General features: G+C 36.5%; 2 protein-coding genes across 8 annotated transcripts in view; one reads left to right on the top strand and one right to left on the bottom strand.

Annotated features, from left to right (window-relative positions):
- VPS13B (vacuolar protein sorting 13 homolog B) overlaps positions 1-22,526 on the bottom strand; it is a 430,054-nt gene that overhangs the window by 136,574 nt on the left and 270,954 nt on the right. For all 7 annotated transcript variants that reach the window (XM_018912403.3, XM_030234395.2, XM_018912397.3 and 4 more), the window contains 3 exons: positions 16,684-16,887; positions 7,966-8,092; positions 6,150-6,293 (listed from right to left, as the gene is read on the bottom strand). In XM_018912403.3, the coding sequence (XP_018767948.2) occupies positions 6,150-6,293; positions 7,966-8,092; positions 16,684-16,887 (475 nt within the window). The remainder of the gene's footprint in view (positions 1-6,149; positions 6,294-7,965; positions 8,093-16,683; positions 16,888-22,526) is intronic.
- Positions 1-22,526, top strand: part of PABPC1 (poly(A) binding protein cytoplasmic 1) — a 688,709-nt gene that overhangs the window by 482,010 nt on the left and 184,173 nt on the right. The gene's annotated exons all lie outside the window — the stretch shown is intronic.

Here is a 22,526-nt window from a genome sequence, read left to right as displayed (position 1 = left end):
TCATTCTTTGTGAGACTGTTTTGCCAGCACACCTGAGTCCATACTTCATCAGCTCAGCTGCTCCTGCAGTTCAACAAGAAGATTTTTTTTCATGTATTTTGTGGGGGAAAGTAACTTCCTAAGCATTGAATTTGTGCAGGACCTACTGTATTCTATTGGCTTGCAACACATAAGTATAATACCAAGCACAGTGAAGAACTTCGGAAGGTTTGTTCATTGCTTAGGCAAAAATAAAAGAATGCCAGTTAGTGGTGAGGGAGGTCTGAGAGGAATCCAAAACAGGAACAACTTTTACATTTCTAGTTAAGCTGTGAGAAAATATTTCCATATTTTCAAAAACTGATTGTTTGCATTCCTCACTACAATGCAGATGAGTTGCATTCCTCACTACAATTAAAAACTTGTGAGTAAGTCTGATTGAAGGAAAAGATGATGATTTTGTCTATTCTTTCAAGAAAGAGCTTATGCTGTTTTTCTTAGATACCAATTTGAATTTCAGACTGTATAGGATAGCTAGGGATTTTAGCCTACAGAAACATGCATTTGGGCCAGCAGAAAATAAACAAACAAAACTACATAACCTGAGAAATAGGGATGAGGCAAAGTGAGCACTGGCTGAATGGCAGATCTCAGAGGGTTGTAATCAGTAGCACAGGGTCTAGTTGGAGACCTTTAACTCGTGGTGTCTCCCAAAGGTTGGTACTGAATCCAGCCTTGTTTAACTTTTCATCTCTGACTTGCATGATGGGGCAGATACCTCCTCAGCAAGTTCACCGATTGCACAAAGCTGGGAGGAGTAACCAATACCCCAGAGAGCTCTGCAGCCCTTCAGAAGGACCTGGGCAGGCTGGAGAGATGGGCAGAGAACCATCTGAAACTCAACCAAGGTGAATGCAGGGTCCTGCACCAGGGGAGGAATAACCCCAAGCACCAGCACAGGCTGGGGGCTGACCTGGTGGGAAGCAGCTCTGTGGAGAAGGATCTGAGGGACAACAAAATGGCCCTTGTGGCCAAAACTGCCAAAGGTTTTTTATGGTGTATTAGAAAGAGCATTGCCAGCAGGTTGAGGGAGGCGATCCTGCCCCTCTACTCAGCTCTGGTGAGGCCTCATTTGGAGTGCTGTGTCCAGTTCTGGGCGGCTCAGTACATGAGAGATGTGGAGCTCCTGGAGTGAGTCCAATGGAATGCTATGAAGATGATGAGGGGGACCTCAGTTATGAGGAAAAGGCTTGAGGAGCTGGGCCTATTTGAGAATGACTTTAGAGGAGATGACTGAGATGGGAGTTTATCAATGTCTATCAGTATCTAAAGGGAGGGTGTCAAGAGGATGGAGTCAGGCTCTTCCTGGGGCTGCTGAGCAATAGGACAAAAGGCAATGGGCAGAGAGTGCTGCACATGAAAATTCCACCTGAACACGAGGAAGAACTTCTTTGCTGTGGGTGACTGAGCACTGGAACAGGCTGCCCAGAGAGGGTGTGGAGTCTCCCTCACTGGAGATAGTCAAGAACTGTCTGCACACAATCCTGTGCCATGTGCTCTGGAGGACCCTGCTTGAGCAGGGAGGTTGGACAGGAGAATCCACTGTGGCTCCTTCCAACCTGACCCATTCTGTGATTGATTCTGTGATGGAGGGGATAAGGAGAAATATACCATAGGGAAAAGAAAGTGAGCGAATGCTTTCAATGGACATCCTCTGGAAAACATTTCAGATGTTTCAAGTTGCCTTGAATTTTAAAAGCAATCATCTTCTCTTCATCTAGAGCCATAATCCTCACAGAGATATTGTGAAGAAAAAGTAAGCATTTCTAAGTTTGTATCTTCCTTGAAAAACCTTCCTGTTTTTCAAGGAAGATACAAAGTAACTGTTCTTTGCATTCAATGCCTGCAGTATAGTTATCAGACAGGAACAATCTTTAGGACAAATTTAAAGAAAAAATTTTTGTATACATCAATATTTTTTCCCAAAACTCTAGCCTTAATCTCAAGCTTATTGGAAAATAAAAGTTGCTAATGACCTCAGTAGCCATTTTTGAGGAGTGTAACATTTGCTGACTTGCAGTTAGATATGTTACTCATGCATTCCTACATGGTCAGCACCAGACCAAGATGTGTGTTGGTTTGAATTTAATTTCTTTTTCAAAGCAGAGTTCTTGTGTTTTCTGCTTCTAAATGATAGTATGACAAATAAGTCTTGCCAAAAATCTCCAGGTGGTAAGTGATGGACACCAGGAAATAGATTTGACAGATGAAGAAATGAACTCCTTGAAAATTCACCTGTTTTTTCACTGTTTAGCAGTAAAACTAGCTATCATTTATACTGGAAATACTTTTACCAGAATATTAAAAATTCTTCTAAGAAGGAAGAAATGTGGCCCTTTTATTGATTTTTTACCTATAATATTAGATGTATCACTGAACAAAATCAGGACATTAATGGCACCTCACTCTTATATTTGTATTTCATTTCCTAGAACTTCTGTTTCTGTTCTCCACCTGTAGGCATTATATATTCTTCTTCTAAGAATTTGGCATATATTAATTTTGAAAAAGTGAATAATTACAAAAAGGCAGCAACATTCTTTGCCCCTCAGGTAATCTATCAAACACCACATATGTGTCCTTACTCTAAAGCTGTCAAGTAGATCAAAGCAATATTCTTTGCAATAATAGACTAAACCTTATGAAGAAGTCAGTACAATAGGCCCACTGTACATCAAAGATTTATAAAACAGTATAAAGCTAAGTCTTATAATAAGTAAAAACACAGCACTGGAGACCTGGCATGAAACTTTTTACAGAATATTAAAACACTTGAAGAAAAAAGAGATTTACCCATAAATCATCACTTCTTTTTTGTTTTTTTATTTTGTCTACACAAATCTTTACAGCATTGCCCTGTAAACCACCAAATACTGTCCATTTGGAAATCATTCCTTTAAAGATTAAACAAGGGGTTGCTACTTTGATGACTGTCATGATTTACCCCAATCTGATTGCCTCCTGCAATAAGATCATGGATTCTGAGGACAACTACTAGATAACAGGTGCTTTGCCATTAGCAATGATGTCCAAGGTTAGGCAGTTTTCCACAGCTGACTTTTATTCAAACACTCAAGTGTGAACTGAATGGATGGACTGTGAAGTGGGAAAAAAACCACAGCCACTAAAACCAGAAAGTAATGTTCAGTGTTCCAAAGTACAGCCAAACTCCAGGTACTGACATTCCCCATGGTTTGATCACGTTTAATGTCTTTATAACAGATCTTGGCAATGACACAAAACCTACCCAAAGACAGATGTCACCAAACAGGGGGGAGCTGTTGAAACACTGAGGGGTAGGGGCTGCCATTCAGTGGGACATTGCCAAAATGGAGAAATGGTTTAACAGAAACCTCATGAAGGAAAAAGGTGAACACAGAGTCCTGGACTGGACATGGCAATTGCCATGGTCTAGCTGACAAGGCGATGATCAGTCAAAGCTTGGACCTGATGATCTCAGAGGTCTTCTCCATCCTAAATGATTCTGTGAAATGGTGAGATGGTAAAATCCCAAATCAAAAACTTGCTGGATGTCACTGCTACAGAATAGCTTTGCAGAAAGGAACCCAAGAGTCCTGGTGGCCAACAACTTGAACATGTGATGATTTTGAACAAGTGATCACATGGTCACTTGAACATGTGATAAGACTGTCCGTATAGTGGGAGACCTGAGCATTTACTGGGAAGCATTAGCAGCAGCACAGCCACTGGATCAGAGGTGAGATGATGGGATACTTGCATGTCAACATCCTGAACACTGTCTTTAGCTTTAAGCTCAACAGCAGAAGACTGACAAACTTGAATGGGCAGGGGATTACCAAGAGGATTAAAAGGTTAAAGCACAGAATTTATAAGGAGAGGGTGAGAGAGAGCTAGGTTTTTTCAGAAAAAGAGAAGAAGGATAAGGATGATGGTGGGGCATCTAGTAACTGTTTCCATTTACTTAAAGCAGGGCTATGAAGATTAAGTCAGACTGTTCTTGGAAAGGTATTGTGAAATGTTGAGAGGCAATGACTGAAAGTTTTATCAAGCAAAATTCTGAATGGATATAAAGACAAAAAATATCCCAAAGCAAGGGTAATTAAGCACAGGACAATTATTCAGATGGCCATTCCTCTGAGGTAAAGAAAGATTTGACTGAACAACATCCTGAAAAGCCTAATCTAGCTTGGACATTAGTCTTCTTTTGAGTAAAGGAACGGTATCCAGAAGTGTCTTCAACATAAATTATACTTTGATTCTTGCAATGAAATAATATGCAGGTGTGAAGTATGAAAAGCTATGTGCTCCTGATTTCATTCACCAAGATTAAAACAGCAGCATACAATCAGTGCATTATGTTTCTTTCTGCTGACTAGAGAATAAGAATAACAATAAATGTGCAAATATTAGAGGGTAAGGTGGCTTCACTTAGGCACACAGAGGTACACATTACTGAAGCAGAACTGGACAAAAAGTAACAAACCACTGGATTTATATTTCCAATACAGTAAATCCAGAGGTAGTGCTATGTAGTTATTAAAGACAAGGCAAACACCTTCAGACAGAAATATCCCCTTTTTCATTACAGGAGACCTCAGTGATGCAAGGGAGTTACCAAAGAAGAGTAAATAAATATGTCAGCATGTAGTCCAGAAAAGTCTTTCTGAAATTTTGTAGCAAATTCCTTTTAAGTTTTTACAGTCCAAGTAAGTCATACAGCACTTAGCCAACTCAGAATTTAAATTCTTGGCATCTATTCAAATCTCCTGATTTTGTCCATTCCACTGACAATGGGAAAGAGTGCTCTACAAATAACTTATTGAAGATATTTCTGTATATAATTTACAGTATTCATCTCCAAAAGAGGCCCTGTGTCTGTAAAATAACCAAGGAAAAGAAAAATACACTGCATTTCTTTTCTACATCTTTCATATTTCCAAATGTTAATGAAACAAAGCCCTTTATTTCTCTCTATCCTTGGGAAATGATAAAGGAATGGGGGGTGATGTGATACCTAGATTAGCACAAACAACTTCTGCAGTTTTGACAGGGTGAAGAGAGAGGAATGTAAATAGTTTGGCTGCTCTAGAGCATTCCTTGCTTTCACCCAGACTCACGTGCAATGCTGAAACTGTGAGATTCAGGAAAGGAAAGAGAAAATCTTCTCCAGGTCACCCATTCTTGGAATATTTGACTGTCTTGCTCCATAACTCTTTCCCCAACTCTTGTTCTTATTTGCAAAGGTACCTCAATAGATCCAATAGCCATTCCAGTGGAATGAGTGCTTTGTCATTATTAACTCCTACTATCTTACAGATGTTGTCAGCCTGACTAGATTCCAAGTTCTGAAGATAAGAAATACATACTTTTTCATGCAGTTTTTCTTAGGGCAAAAGTTTTCCCTATCTTCTCCTATTTTTGTTTGTTTGTTTGTTTTGTTGTGTTTTATTCGTGTTAGACCAAAAGTGTCAAAGTGTGAAATTTAAACTTACCAGTCTGTGACAAGTGATTGGCTTTCAATACAAACCGAGGTATCAAGTCTCAAAAATAAAAAATGACAAAATTCAAGAGATGGCTGCTGATCACTAATCACTAATATTCCAACTGCTCAGATGCAGGATCCCTCATGATGTACCAACATTCTTGCTAAAGAAGTATGAAAATATTCAGAGGTGGATTGAATTTTAGGGACTTGAGCCCCTAAGACAATGAATGTGAGTAGTGGTTACTAGGCACAGAGAAGATTTTATAGTTTACTAGCTTTAGTGGGGACAGTGTAGCATGAGAACTCACAAGATTTGTGAAAAGTTCAACAGCAAATAATCTCAAAAATTTGTTTCCTTCATCATTTACATAATTCTCCTCTGTCCATCACATAAGATAATTCTCCTTGTACATAAGATGTTGCAGAACAACTATAATAACAGCATTTACTTCACAATACTCTTAACACTCCTTCTATTCTTAAATCAAGATCAGAATGCATTTGAAACTGACCATACAAACAACAAAAACCATGTATTTCTTTTACCAATACAATTTTTTCTAGATGGTACAAACACCTGCTCAGAGCTACAGTACTTTGAGAGACTTTTTAAAATCCAGTTGCAAGCAAGGGAAAAACCTACCTCAGTGGTGCTACTGGAAGCTTCCAGTCCAACCATATTAGCTTGTACCAGCTGCTGAAGAAGTTGCACTTGAGCCACATTGAGGAAGAAGTCCAAATTTGTTGTCATATTCACTTCCAAAGAATGACCACAGACCAAAATTTCCTGTGAAATTAAAGGAAAATACTAAGTAACAGCCACTGGGAAAATAATTCTCAGCTTCTATATAACTGTGCATACTGTGGTTCCCTGCTGTAGTCAATACTTAACATTATATATAACATTATATCTAGTATAAATGTGGTCTTTTTAGGAGAAACTGGTGAGTCATGCTTCTAAAGGATATGGCATATTCTTTGCATGGCTTTCAACAGCAGAACTGTTAAGGCAAATTTTGCAAGAAAAGCATCTCATACACAAGGCCTTGTTTCCATCTCTTGCTAATATCAGTGGGCTGTCAGAGTGTCCTTGGCAATGATTCCAATTCTCCTTTCCTTCCAGGAAAAAGATATACTTTTTTGATTTTTTTATTTAAACACAAACTCTGCCTGATTTATAATGAAATCAGGTGTTGGAACTCACTGATAGCCAATCTGATTGATTTCTCTTTGCTTGTAAGCCATTCTTAATACCTTGGCAACACGAGCTGAATAGCCACTGTTTTATCGGTGCTGTCTAGCACAAATAGAGATCTTCACCACTGCTGGCAAACAATAGAGATGAAAAACAGACAGAAGGGGAGAAGAACTGCTCTCTCATGAGAAGTTTGCACAGTGCTCAAGCTTTAATCTAAACTAGACCCCTCCCTTCATGATGGAATGTCATCCAGGGAATAGATAACAAGAAGAAGACATGTACAGAAAACACTGAAATTCTTGAACATTAGCATTAACAAAGCTCAGATTATTTTTTTTTAAACTTGAATAACTTCTATGCATCCTAGCCATACTGGGGCTTTCTATTTCCTTTTTACATTTAATAATTTTCCATCAAACCTTCTGATGACCCTTTACACAAAAAGTGAAATGTTGATTTCTTCTCTCTATTCCCACTAGCTGTTATTTTCCAACGATATACACCCACTGCATGTTGCAATGCACCTCTAAGTACCCTTTACTCTCCTGTTCCAATTTTGCTCTTCCCAGGAGGTAGTTTTTAAGAGAAATTATACTTATGAGCTGAAAAAAAATTTCTGATATCTTCCCCTTATAAAATGTACTTGAGCTACAAACTAATGGCAAAATGTCAGCCAATACCTCTTGTGTGTAACCTGCTTCACAGACTTATCTGAACAACACACCAGCAAAAGTGACTGCTAAATCTCAGTACCTGGAAGAACCCACAGCAAAGGTAGGGAAATGGATGCTTAGTGGCAATTTAGGGTCTTGGAAATGTGGCTAAGGGAACTCAGCTTAACCTTCTTATTACATATAGTCTACAGATAGCATTTTCAGGTTTCTTTATGAGAAGTTTGTGAATACAATGTTTTGTTACACTGCACCTCTTCTCAACACCTTTTCATCACAAACTTTTAAAAAATACTGCTGGAAATCATTAAAGGATTCCCATTTTTGGAAGTGAAAATAGGCTTATCTACCACTGGCTGGACTGCCTTTAATACCAAATGCTATACAAAAATTCTTTCTCCAGCAGAGAAAGAACATTTCAGCTTGCGACCTTTCCCCAGCTGGCAATTTGAAAACACACCTGAACACTTCACATGGTAGAGTGGTAAAATATTAAGATTATTCATATATTAAAATATAGTAAAACATATATTAAAATATATTAACATACATTAAAAGTTATGCTATTTCTGTAGACACTTTGTACAAACCTCTGGGTGTAAATTCTCTGCAGCATCAATTTTTGTAAAAATAATGGCAGGAGCTGCAGTTATTCGAACGGTGAAATCCGTTAAAATGGGAGTTAAAATAGCTCTCCTTTCCTGGTGCCGCCTTATGCTAGGAAACAAAGGGAAAAAAAGTAAAGATTAAATTACATTATAATTGTTGAGAGGCAAAATCTTTCCATATTATTCTTTACATCCAGCACATAGCAAAAAACTTCTTCAGTACTAGCTGGGCATTTGATTGCTACCTTAATAATCCTTAAGTATCATTACTGTAAATCACATTAACTCCAATCCTGAAGGCAGACTTCTATCTTCATTTCACAGGATAAGTATGTCTAAATACTTAACTCTTCAACCTATCTCCAGGTAGACAAGTTTGACACTTGACACTGCTTGTTCTCCTGTTTAATGCACTATATACAATAATTTGAAGAAAGATGCAAACCTTATTATCAGTATTTTTAAACCTTGCCTGTGGATGCCCTTCACTTTATAAATGGCTGTTTTGAAGCCTGTACATTATTTGAATTTGTGCATTATAAGTCCATGTTGAAGAAATATGCACAAAACTGACACCAACATGAAATACATGAAAACTTAAGCTAACAAATTCCATGCAACACTAGGACTTCCACATGAAATCAGTAATTATTGTCCAAGATGTTTAGAATTATTTGAAAAACAGGGATGTCAGTTCTTCCTCAACTCCTTCTGTCACTGCTTGTTTTTGGTGCTTTTTCAGCTAAGTATCAACATTTACTTATCAAGAATATTTGTGTCATTAAACTTGGTAATTGCATTTATTTTTTAGCTAGGTGTTTAGTTTTGAGTTTTTTGTTGGTTTCTCTCCCTGCCCCCCCGCCCCCCCACTTTAACCAAATAGTAAGCCTAGAAGCACAACTCTTATAGATGGATCACTAATAGCTTATGACAACACATTCCAAATGGCCAGAATCTTCTGGGTCAGGTCAAATAAACTATTGCCACAAAATGCCATCTGAGAGCCTCTGATGAGGGAAAAAAATGTAATGAGATCAAGATGTGGTTCAGCCCCTAAAAGAGGATACACTTCAAATTCCAGGGAGACTCCTTCCACCAAGATAGTTTTTGATAATTCTTTTTACCCATTATTGTTTGTAGCAACATCAAATACCACATTTCACCAAGGATAATTCTAAAAATCATCATAAAGTTATAGGTCTAAGGTAAGTTTTCCTATGCTTACAAAATAGAAAATTGTCAACCATGAAATAATGCAAGTTTAAAGAACAAACTACATGGCCTTAGAGAAGAAGTTAATAGATCCATGTAGAACTCTTCATCAGCATGTCAGTTACATTTCCCTGCCTTTAATTTTGCCATCTCTAATGGAGACATGGCAGTTCAGGCATCATTGTAAATCATACAAGTGAGCCAGACATGAACTAAGCAATTAACAATTGGCCCGTACCATCAGCTAGAGTTATCATGTTAATGTTATTAACCAATATGCTTATATGCCTGTCTATGCAGAAATTACTTGACTGCATGCAGAACAGGTATTGAAATCTCTTGATTAAGAAGGGGTATTGTGATGCATAGTCTAGTAATGGTTCTGTAATGGGTTTTGTAGAAAAGATAACAATCTCAAATGCTGATGGTTTGTAAGCCAAGACTTAAATCATAACCTGAGGTGGAATTCAGTCTACTGCAAAAGATACAAAATTCATACTGCAGAAGATACAGAATTCTTTTTAGTGCTTAGGATATTTCAATTTTGATGCTTCAAATTCTACTAAAAGTTTAAGTGTCCTCAAAACATGTAGAGGATGTGAGGATGATGATCTATAAGGGAATATAAATTACACAGTGGAGGTAGGCCTTAAAGCTTTCAAATCTATTTAGGACAACAGTAAAAAAAAGTTAAGAGCAGATGCCACAGACCTAGTATTGGCAGAGCACAACTCTAATAAACTTTTGCCTCACTGCTGAGAGGGCTGCACACTACCACAAGAAGCGTGCAGCTTAAGAATAAGCCAGTCAGTGAGTGGAGAAAACTACCAGTCTTACCTTAAAAGCTTTAACATTTTGGTCAGCTATATCTCTGCTGAGCTCTAATGATGGCTTTTAGAACAGGGTTAATCTCATTAGATCCCCAAACTAGAAATCAGACTTGTTAGTGGCTAGTGAACATCTTCAATTGGTCTTCAAAATGGTCTTAGATTTTGGAGTTCTACAATTGTTTCTCTCCCTGCCACCACCTCCATTTTAGATTCAAACCAAATTATTTTTTACCCAGTTCCTATTTCCCCTTCTCAATGGATGAGAAAGAAATGCCTTTTTCTTTCAGGACAATGAAAGAGCTAAACAGAAGAACAATTCTATGAAAGAACATGCAGCTATAACTATACTAGAAAACTTCTACTTGAAGTTTCTTGGAATGTTAATAAGTATGACTTTAATATATGAAACAGAGCTGTAAAAGCAAGTTATTTGTTGAACCTCAAACCCTCAACTGACTCTCTTCAATCACCGATCATATTATTTTTCAGCTTATGCATATTCCCATTTCTTAATTTTCATACTTCATACTAGTAGATACCCAGTACACTGCATCTTAAAGGACATTTTTGGTAAAATACATTGATTACTGCTTTATTTTATTTTTAAAATCATCCTTATGAGCTATCCCTGTCCAGCTCCACTTACTACTTTCTGAATTTCTTGTGGGTGAATTTGAACCTCAGCCAAATCAAGTATTAGGAAAATAATTGTAAGTACAAACAGAAGGCAAACAGAGCACAGTAAATAATGAAGGGAGAGGATATGAGAAAGAGTACAAAAGGAACAAAGAAACAAATTCCACTTTGAATTATTGAGTCTTCCACACTGCACCTAAGTGCAACGCTAACTTAACACAGGTGTACGCCACATGAGCTTATGAAAAAACTTGATTGTGAAGAGCGTAATGATGGCTCTATGTCTGCAGCACATTCATTCCGTGGTTCATTTATGCATCTGTTATATATTTGTCTTGGAAAAAAAAGGAAAAGCTAGTATTTTAAAGATGTTAAAGCAGTTGATCATCTACACTTAAAAGTAAGTGCATTTGAAAGACCATATGCTAACGCAAAGGAACAAGGCAGTTAAGCAACTGTGATAAGGTTTGGAGGTGCCCTAGTGCGGAATTTGGGCTTTATCTGCACAATAACACAAACCCTGTTATAGACCACAGATCCACATTGCAAAAGCACAGGGCGAAAATGCTCTCTGTCCTCAAAGGCTTACAATTTAAGTATAAGCAAAAACACAACCACAGACAGGGAAGTCAAGGGAAACTACGAACAGCAGCGTGGCTAACAATATCCATACAGTGGCAACTTGTCTCATGGTTTTTATATTACAGTGCACTAAAAATGAATTTTTTTGAAGGATTTCGAATAAAGCATTGCAATAACAGTGTGAATGTTCAACCAGGAGTGAACAAAGCAGTGCCTCTTTGAAACACTCAACGTGTTCGTCTTGGTAAGTGGCATGAAGAGTTCTGATAAGCAGGGAGTGTAGATGAGTCAAAACAAATGAAAGAAGACATGAAAAGAGAAATGGATAGACAGGGGGTCTGGAAGTATTGTGAAAGCAAAGACATCTAATGATTAATATGACAAAGAATGTTGTGGGAAGAAGAGAGAAAAAAATGTGAAGAACAGAATTCTGCAATGGGAGCAACAACATTTGATTACATCAAATCAAATCATCAGTGTTTGATTATATCCAGTCAGAAGCACATTGAATTTATACAAAGAGGAAGGACTGCCAAAGAGATGATGTTGCCCTAATTAAAGAGATGCGATGATGTGAGACTGGATAAGCTGAGAAAATGCACAAGTAGGACTAAGCCCTACTACTATGACTCTCACGTGTGAAACACTAAACAAAACAAACAGAAAACACGGCCAGTAATAGCTAAACATAACCTAGATGTGGCATTTGGAAATGTTTACCTTATTATTAATTGTATTTTTTCCTTAATAATACCTTATTGAATCTAGACTTTAAGTCCTTATATACTTAAAAGTTCACTAAGTCAGGAGGAAACCTGTATACATTCAATACATGAATAACAATCAAAAGCACATTTACACCATGTAATTTTACTAGCTACAGAAAGATGAGTCCTCATGGAGAATTTTGTGATGTGAAAAAGAAAAAAACATACTAGCATGAAATAGGCCACAAAATCAAAGTGTTCTCTAGTTGTGTTGAAGCATGCAAAATGTCAAAAGATGTTATTTAAGACAGCATGTTAACTTGAGACTTATGAAAGAATTTTCTCTTGCAGGCTTCCCATGTAGCTGTTTAAATCAGCTAATCCCTGATATACAAATGTATTAGGAATGTATTAGGATATTTAACTACTAATGACTAATTCACATCCTTTCAGCTTTCCAAGGTGTTGCAAAGACATGTCACATGACAGTAAAATATTATAGCAATATTTTGAGGACCATCTAATAACCAAATTTTTTAAAAAAATAAGTGTACACTACCTGGCTGTAAAGAATTACTATTTTTGTATTATAAGACCTCAGTAAAGCTAACTTCTACCTTATGAAGAATGCTGTGCAGCATTTCTTTGCTGTGGATTATTATAAAAAATAAACCACCCCATGTTATTGAGAAAGGCTTTGTACAGTATGAATACAAGCACAACTTAAGGTACCACAAAAGACAGCAATTAAAATCAATTACTGAAAAAAATGCATTACATTTTATTCCAGAAGATTCAAGGGGAATGCCCCTACTTCCTTATACAAAGATCTAGAGATCAATTTTTTTTAATCTTTCATCATTAGCAGTTGGCAAGCTGCCAAGAACTTTCCAAAAAAGCATACAAATGAAAGCTATTCAAAGAAAAATCTGCAGGAAACCTTTCTGAGGATCCTTGCAATGGTATTTTGTTCAGTTTTGTCCAACAGATCATTGGCTCCCTGATGTACTCCATGAGAGCTGTTCCAGATGGTGGTATGCCAAGGACAAAAGTGTAACGCAGTATATTGCCACACTCAATTCATTACCACACAGAGAAGTAATGCGTTTAAGCTCAATTATTATTTTTTTTAAACAAAGTTTATTCAGGCTGCAGGAAGCAGAAGTTGCTGCTGGGAGCTGTAGAAGGATTGCACAGGGATGGGGGTGAGGCCTCAAGAGAGGATATATTTCTTTATTTCCTTCAGGGCTGTTGTTTTTTCCATTGAGGGGAGGGAGAGGGAGGAGGAGATCTGCAAGCTGAAAAAGCAGTTTTCAATCAAGAAAACTTCTTTCGGTTAAGTACTCCCAGTTCCCCACATGCTGTTTGGTAAAGGGAATAAATGTGGACAGGTTTCATTTGTACATAACCTTATTAGAACTGTCTGACTGTTTCCAGTATTCTTTTTATATATTACACCATTAGGGAGCTTTTTATAACATCCATGGTGAAGTATAAACATTTCATAATGGAAAGAGTTATGACCCCCGATCCTCAGTACAACACAGCATCTAGACAGTTTTTTCTGCATCCACCCTACCAGATAGTTCCAGTTCCCCCATTCTCCTTGGCATGACCTGCAGAGACACAGGAGGCATCACACCAGCATTTCACTATAGCCCCTCTTGAAGAATCTTACATGAAACACCTGCAAGTATTCAACAACTCAGCCTTAGAGTATGACAGCGACTTTCCAAACTGCAGTGTAAAGGTTGGGGGGGGCGAGGAAACAACTCCTTAACGTATTAAGTACTAGAGGAACTGAACTCTGGAAAAAGCAGGGTGAAAATTCAAAGGATTTACTTTCAGAGTAAAGATTGCTAAAGCATTTAAATGATAAATTATGTCAAAAACCTTCAGATACTTGTTTGTGTGATATCCATAGATCTCCAATTTACAATGGTTTGGTTTTCACGCAAATTTTTAAAACGAGGCCAAATTTCAATTGTAAAATAAATTACAATATAATTTATTAAAAAACTTTTGCAATTTTATTTTTAAATAATCCAATAGTGCTTTTACAAATGAGACTGGAAAAGGCATGGCTGGCATCTATGCTGAAGTTTTCTGTAAAGTAACTGAAAAACCTGGGTATAGATTAGATCCTATACTGCCCCATATAGCATTAAAGTATTACAAAAATGAGGAAAATATATTCCAAAGAAGAATCTTTAGATGCAGTGATCCTAATATACCAGAGCACTGGGTAAGAATAAACAGAAATATATTAAAACCAAACAAAGAAATTAACCCTAAAATAACTCAGCAAAAATCATTCATTATATTCCAGGTTAAAGATATCTAAGAAACTTAAAGAAATCTAGAAAATGGTATCAAAATTAGATTAAGGCATAAAGCTTTTGTGTTATTTGCAGTAAATATTAAGACAAACTTAACCCTGGAAACAGTAAGCACCATGTAAAACATCCAGCAGCCACCCCCTCGGTGCATGCTGGAAATAGTGCCATGGATGGCAGAGTTCAGTGCAGGTTCTTCCAGTTCTCAACACATCACTTCCACAGGTCATAAAATAAACCCAGATACAGCAAAACTGACTGATAACTAAAAAGCAAAAATGCAAAGATCCTGAAAAAACTTTAGCAAATCTGCAACATTTAAATCCAAAAGTGTAAGAAAGCATTCATATTTTTTCTTGAAAACAAGCTGGAACTAAAATTCTGTAATTGCACACCAGAAAGGAAAATCTAATGTATTTAATTACAACTGTTCTAAATTAAAGTAGAGTAGAAGATTCATTCAAAAGCAATTTTAATCCAAACATACTTATTCTTATTCTAATAAAACTTAATTTTGGAAGTCTGCTGAGGAAGCATGTCCAAGCAGTTATAGGAAAAAAAAACCAAAAAGAGAACTCACGATTGTCTGTAACAGCTGCCTCCCTTGCCTTATTAGCTTATCAGGAATCCAACCAAATTTCCTATCTGAATCTATAACCACAAAGCTCAGAACCAGAGTGTGCTGGCAGTAGGATTTCAGCCAACAATGGCAAGGAAAAAGAAAGCCAATCTCTCAGTGGCTGGTTTTACTATGTTAGCTTAAGTTGCAAATTGGCTGCAAGTCCTTTCGAAATTAACGGAATCTTATTTTTCAAGATATTGTAGTGGACATGGAATTTTGGGACAAAGAACCTCACAATGCACCTGACCAACATCAAGGCCAGGTGCATTGTGAGGTTCCTACACATTTTTTTAAGGCAAGGAATTTAAAATAAAAAACCTCTATGGAATGATATGAGTTAAAAAGATAAATCGTTAAAAGACAGTAAAGAACCACATGATCTTAATAAGATCAGAGTCTATTTCTGTGTTAAAATTTTTATCTGCACTCTTGTGACTCCTTGTCATTTTATCATCTCTTTGGTTAGAACTGTTTTTCCTGCCCTCTATTTTTCAATGATAAACTGGAATTTATTATTGACCACATCTTTTTCCTGCATGCTCTCCTCCAGAGTGAGCTTATCTGCCCTCTTGGCCTTGCATCAATACATCACTTACAAAGCTCAGTCTGTGTGCCATCCTCATGTAGCCTTTGTTACAACTTGCCCTACTTTTAGAAAAATCTGAGTCCTCTCATCTCCCATTTTTCTGAAAATTAAACCAGAAATAGTTATTTCTAGATGATTCTGCCTATTTATCACTTTTAGGAACTCATCCCTAAATGGAGATAGGAGTCATATTTAGGAACCGTAAAATTATGCACATTTCATAAAAATCAGATTGTTTCTGCATGAATTAGATAGAAAGGACTTGTATATGAAAATAAATAGCTAAATGTATGGGCAAAGAGGCATTTACTAGCAGAAATGCTTCTAAATCCACAAAATTACTTTTGAAAGCTTGCTCTTGGCCATCAGACCTTATTCCTGCCAGTTTGAAAACTGAAATCTGCTACACAGTCTGTAAAATTTAGTTTTAAACTACTTGCATGAATTTTTAAGTATAAAAAAGTATATTAAAACCCAAATAAATATTTAAAACCTTCACAAATTACCAATTACCCCCTCCAATTTTATTTCTGAAAACATCAACATTTAAAATAGCAGGCAAGTGTATGCATGCTTTGTCTTTCAACCCTGTTTAACCAGAGGATGGGGCTTTGTGTGCACATATACAATACCTAATATAGGAGACTTAGCTGAAATATCTAATTCTCAAAAATCCATCTGGTTTTAGTTACAGAAGTGCAAAAACCAGTTTAGAATCAATAGGAAATGTTCTACTTTATCCCTCTCTAATTTAGAAATGTCTAAGCTGGTTTTACTCAAGCTTTGTAAAAATACAAATAAAAGAAGTTTAGAAAAATAGAAAAAAAATACACCACTACCAAAACACACCCTATACCCCAAAAAAATCCCAAAACAGAACCTCCCATTACTTATAGAGACTGACAAGCTGAAGTCTCAGCCCTGGAATTATTTTTATGTACAGACAGTAAGTAACTTGGAGAAGAGCTTATAATGGAAGCAAAGGACACAGTAATTAGGCAGTAACTACAGCATAACAACAACAGTAAGATGCATTTCAAATGTGTATCCCAAAACTCCAGGGAAATGTGTTTGCAATGTAAAGCAAAACCAGTATTGAATTATTTGATTCAGGTATACTGAGCATGCTCTTTGCAGTGTTTGCGCTAGGTATTTTCAGAAAAGAGTAAGTCTTTAAAAAAATCCCTACCTACTGGCCATGTTCCATTCAAGTGCTGGATTTTGAGAATTTCTCTCAGTCTCTGTCAAAACCCCTCCTTTTCCATTTTCTTTCTCTGGTTTTAACTGATTCCAAAAAGCAGTTCCGATGTTGATGGATTGAAGATCTATTTGGTATTGTCTGTCTTCAACTTCTGATCCAGGGTCTCGAAGAATTCCTAGATTTAGTGCTCTCCTGTAATGTCAAAAAAAGGAAAAGAAATCACCAAAGGTCACAATCAGACCAACCAGATATTCGCTAAGATCCAGATCAACAAAATGAAGGTACCAATTTCTCCATTTTTGTCTACACTAAGCATTATTTTAATTTCAAATCTTCAAATTACCCATCTGCCTCTTTCCTATGGAATTCAATGGGAGATCTGCAAATGAACATATTCCTTAATTTAGCTAAATGTACCAAAGTTGATATGAGATCAATGCATCAACTTCATTGCACGTCCAATCAGATTTACACAAGCAGCCTTGTGGGGCAGTAGGACTGATTCATATCTACTGAATGGATACAGGATGTCACATTCAAGTCCTCAAAAAGAACAGCTACATACCAGTCTGACCACAAAGTATAACCAACTGTCCCACTGCTCAAATTCATCAAAGAACACAAATTAAAAAGAATACTCCAAGATGATGGAAAAACAATTCAGTCCTTTTACCACTGTATTTCAGCACAGAGTTTTTTAAATAAAAATTCTTCTAACAAGTGAGAAAAAAGCATTTTTGAGTGAACCACATTCCTTGTGGATTCCTTTAAAGTCTATGACATTAGTTTTTACAAAGTACTTCATTCTGGAGCTGAGTTTTGGAAACAGTCAGACTCAACTTCAACAAAACATTCAAGAGCTATTAAATGAGTGGGGGCTGCTGTGACCATTCAATTTTACCTGCGATCAGTAACAGAGGAATCTTCTACTGCCATTCCTCTTCTGCTAACAGGCAATGGGAAATACTAAAAAAAAGTTCTTGCCCTTTCTATACTGGGAACAATACAGCCTTCTGTACACTGCTGATTTGATATTATAACAAAAATCCACCATTATATTATCGCTGCTTTTCAAAATAAGGGAGCAAGGGGATCTTAATTTTTTTTCCTTCAATCTATGACCACAAATCGTAGTCTACTTTTATTGATTTTATAGATCTGTGTTGAAGCTTGAGCTTCTTATTTGCTTATGACATCCAATCTACTGTTCTATTCAAGGTCTTGGGCCAAGATGATTTAGTATACAGCTGCTGTCTTCACAGAGAAATTAATAATTCTGCAATTTGTGTGAATTTGATGCTAAAAATCTAAACATAAATAACTGCTGAAGTAGCACACCCCAAACTGCAAACTCAAGAGTACAGGTATGCAAACTATAGGTAGACAATCAGTTTCGAAGTGCAATCCCAGTGCTGCCCAAATCCAAATAACAGTTGAAACTGCTAATACGCTGCTATTGTTACCAATGGAGTATGTTAGCAATTAAGAAAATTAAGTAATTAATCATATGTACCCACAGAGGCATGTGGATGACAGGAAAGCCATTTTGATCAAGTCATTCCTGGTGTAGCAGTGTGATGGCATTGTTCAGTAGTCCCTATAACTTTCTTAAGTGCTTAGTAGAAACACACTGAAAATCTGTTATGTCAGTAGCGGTATTTCAAAATTAAATGTGGTTTCTTAAAACTTAAGAATGTATTTGTCAACTTTCCACACAGAGAGGTCTAACCACAACCACTGTGCCTTTTATTATTCTTTCTAAGGCATTATTTCATCAATATGAATGCAGTTTGTTTTTTTTAACCCCACCACAGTAGATTATTGTATGATCCAATGTCTATTTTCATACTTTGTCTAATACAAGTAAATACTGGAATATTTATTTTGTGAAATATTACTTAAAGCACCAAATTACATATTTTTGGAAACCTGCTTGCATATATAAAACAGAATATGATACTAATTTTATGTGCATAATGGATTGTTCTCCCCTTTACTTCACAGTAAGCATTTTTCATTCTTTTATGAGCAGCTTGATAACTTGCAATAGGCTCACCTAGATATTCCTTAGACTCATTCAGCTAACCATGACCTCGTGAACCAATTTCCTTGAGCACAATGTGTCTGTATGCACTAATCTGAAACTCCCCACTGTGACAATGTCTTTCTTACCGTTACAAATTTACTTATTTAAACATAAACCACAACAAAATGACTCTTTGGCAAATAATCTTTAGGTGCAGCAAAATATACAAGGGTATTATTTAAAGAGAAGGTACTCCTGTGCTGCGCTGTCGGTATCACATTTGTCTGCTGCATCTTTTTTTAATGCACTTTGGGATATTACAGCCTAATATTTTCAGCTTCAATATTTTCATGCTGATATAAAAGTTCATACTTGCATTATCCTACTATTAACAATCTCTTATATATAATACAAAACTCTTCTTCTGATACTTCAGATACAATTTTGAATTTCAAGCCTACTCTGTTACTATAGATAACCCACTTCAAGAAACACATTTTTTACACATACTTGTAAAATAAAAGGATTAGTAATTAATGCCTTGATGTTTTGATGAAGCTCATTATGGCTTTGAGAAATTGCATCATGCCAGTTTTATACAAGGATCAAAATACAGCCTTTTCCCAAATAAGTAATATATATATACAGGCATTTACATAAGCCCTCATTTCTAGTTTCCCATATCAACAATTTACATAACAGTGATTTACATAAGCACTCATTTCTGGTTTTTCCATATCAACAGTTTTCCTAAGTATGTCTCCAATTTATTAGTTGTATACTTCCTAGAAGGATGAAGGTATGCTAAACCACAGCAAACCTGGCCTAATAATAAGTACATGTGCTTTGTATGAACTCTGAACCCTTTAAAATCCTTGCAGCAAATAAATTCCGGAAAACAGAGTTAGCCAAATTCATGACTTCTCTATCTCCAGTATAAGTGATGTTTTAGCAGCTGTAATGTACTGTAGGGATTATGATTTTAATTGCTTCCCTCTTCTGGAAACAACTTCACTATCTCCTCTAATCTTTGGGCAGGTGGTGCAGAATAGAACAGTTGGTCAACAATACAGTAAGATCACAAGTGACCAAAGAAAACCATAAGAATGTAACAGGAAACACAGGTTTAAAGTTTTTCTTTTTTTAAAATTGATTTTTTGTGGGTCAGGCTTTTTGTATGTTTATTTAAGAAGCAGTTCATGTTGAACCAGTTACAACATACTGCTGAATAAGCATAGTTCTGAGACCCATAGTAAAGAAGTTAAATTTATTCACTTACAGCTCATCTGAGACCTACAAAAAACTAAACAAGCCAGAAAATAGCTGTAAAAGACTACACATTATGTAATAATTAAGAAATATTTGCAGACTTTACACATAACAGCTAATTTTTATTAGTACTTACTGGATCTCTGGGTGCAGTGATTTTTGCTTCCAGGTATAGAGATAATGAACCTATCTACCCAAATTTTACTTATTAAAGGTTTTGCCTGGTGGTAAAAGATCCTTCCTATCCTAATTTACAAAGGAAACAGAAAGTAAGCTTGGATAAATATATATTAACCTATGGCACATATGTAAAAGGACTCCTTCCTCTTCTGCTTAAGTTTGTGAAGTCCCAGGCTAGATGTAGTCTCAAAGCCCCTCACCTACACATAAGATGTGACTGACTACTGTAGAAATCACAGCAGTATTCACCACTGACCTAATGCACCTTCACTGCCTTTTCCCCAATTCAATTCAATACAGTTTCCTCCTTGACAAAACCATTGAATATATTTTACCAAAGAGGGAAACTGAAGCAAAGTGTTTCTGAGGGACACAATGGACTCCATCTGGAATGAGATGCTAGAGGTGTTAAGAAGAACACTGAACAAAAACGTGGTAAACCAAGAAAATACTGGCCTTTGAGAATGCTGAGCTTCTATAAGCAAAACCTCAGAAAGGAATCAGCTTTTTAAAAAAAGGCAATTACTTTTTCTGGTTTTTTAAATATACCAAATAGATGGTATAATAGATACCTATATGTCTTTTTGTCACAGACAAATAAACACTTGAGCCCTTCAGAGAGAAACAGAACTACCCCAACATCACACAACAAATAGGGACATAATCAAAGTACTAAAATAAAAAAAAAATCCTATAGCATGACTTCCCATGATAGAAGTCCTGGATGTGCCTAAATCTGGAGATACTAAATTTTTTGTGAGGAAGATGGAAAGAAGAATGAGAAGTAGAAAGAAAAGGAGAGCACAATACTGGGCAAAGGAAGAATCATAGAATCAGGGCACCAAGGCTGAAATTAAAGAAAAGAAGCAGGTAAGAACATTCTAACATTGCAAGAAGAGAGAAGGAGACATTTTTAGGCAAGAAGAGAAGGTCCTCACAAAATCCTGGGTACATATTCTGCCATACTGAGTGATACACATCTTCCAGGACAAGGGTTTGCTTTCCCTGTAATCTGTCCATAGGGAGACCTGTGGTGTAACAAACAGTGTTTTATGGCTGCCAGGATGTTGGAAACAATTTATTTTAGTCTGGATCAGTAGAGCAGGCTTTCAAATGCCATCAGCAGTAAACTCCAATTCTCACTGTTTCTGCCTCTTTTCCCCAGGAACCATGCCACACATGACTGGCTTTGTTGGCAGCTGCTCCTTCTCCCCTCTCCAGCTCAGCCTCAGAATAACACAGCTACTGTGCCATCTCCATAACTGCTGGCAGCATACTCTGGTTTGGGTACTAGCAATGTATTATTAAATGAAAATATAAACTGAGTACAGTACTACTTTGCTTAATGTTTTTCTGATTAGCAAATGATACTACTGCTTACAGGAATTTGTTTAACAATGAAAACTGAATTCTGTCTGATTAGCCCTAGTGTTGAGATCTGCACAGCCAGATACATCAACATTATCTGCAGAAGGTAACACATTCCTTTAAGTAAGAATGGTTAAGGTACCTGGGTTCATCTTCATATGTGTAAACTCTTGTAAAAAGAAAACATCAGTGATAGCTCTATAAGCAAAATAAAAATTACTGACCCCTTCTTAAATTTACATAGTGCACAAATACATAACATCCTAATGCAAAGGAAAAAGTTATAAATTACATTCTAATGGAGTATGTTTTGCAGTCAGCAACACTCATAAGTTCTAACTTTATACTGTTTTGTAGTGTTTATCATTTCTGTACATAGGCACAAATCAGCTGAGAGGTAGATTACTTGTGTTGAAAAAAAGGCCAGTAACTGAAACATATGCAAACTTTTCTTCTGATTGCACTAGACTACTTCAAACAATTGCTACAGGGATGCAAAAATATAAGTGTAACAAGTAACTTTCCTCTTTTTCAAGGATAAATTTCTGACTTCTATCTCTTGGGGACTGGTCCCTTTTTGCTCTGTATACCTACAGAGATAAGTACCACTGAGAAGAGAGGAACCGGTGAAAGTGTTAAAAAAGCTAAAGGAGAGGATACAACAACAAATAGCTACAAAGATCATTAGGTAACACAATGAATTCCAGGTGGGAGCTCAGTAGTTCCAAACTACAAAAAAAAAAAAAAAAAAAAAATCAATTATGGATAAGCATGCCCTAAACCAGGATCCAATACATGAATGCCAAAGCATCTGGTGAAGAAAAACCAACTGGGTGTATAGAACAAAGCATCTACACTCACTATCATTTAGAACAGATAATCATATAAAAGAGCACTAAGATTTCAGTTGATTGTTGTTAACATATCTTTCAGTCTTCTCTGTGTCAGAGTGTTAAATACATGTTTAAGGATGTGTTAGATACATGTT

The sequence above is a fragment of the Serinus canaria genome, chromosome 2, assembly GCF_022539315.1.
Source record: "Serinus canaria isolate serCan28SL12 chromosome 2, serCan2020, whole genome shotgun sequence".
Taxonomy (NCBI): Eukaryota; Metazoa; Chordata; class Aves; order Passeriformes; family Fringillidae; genus Serinus; species Serinus canaria.
Note: the sequence above shows the minus strand (reverse complement) of the source record. Positions and strands in the feature narration are given on the sequence as shown.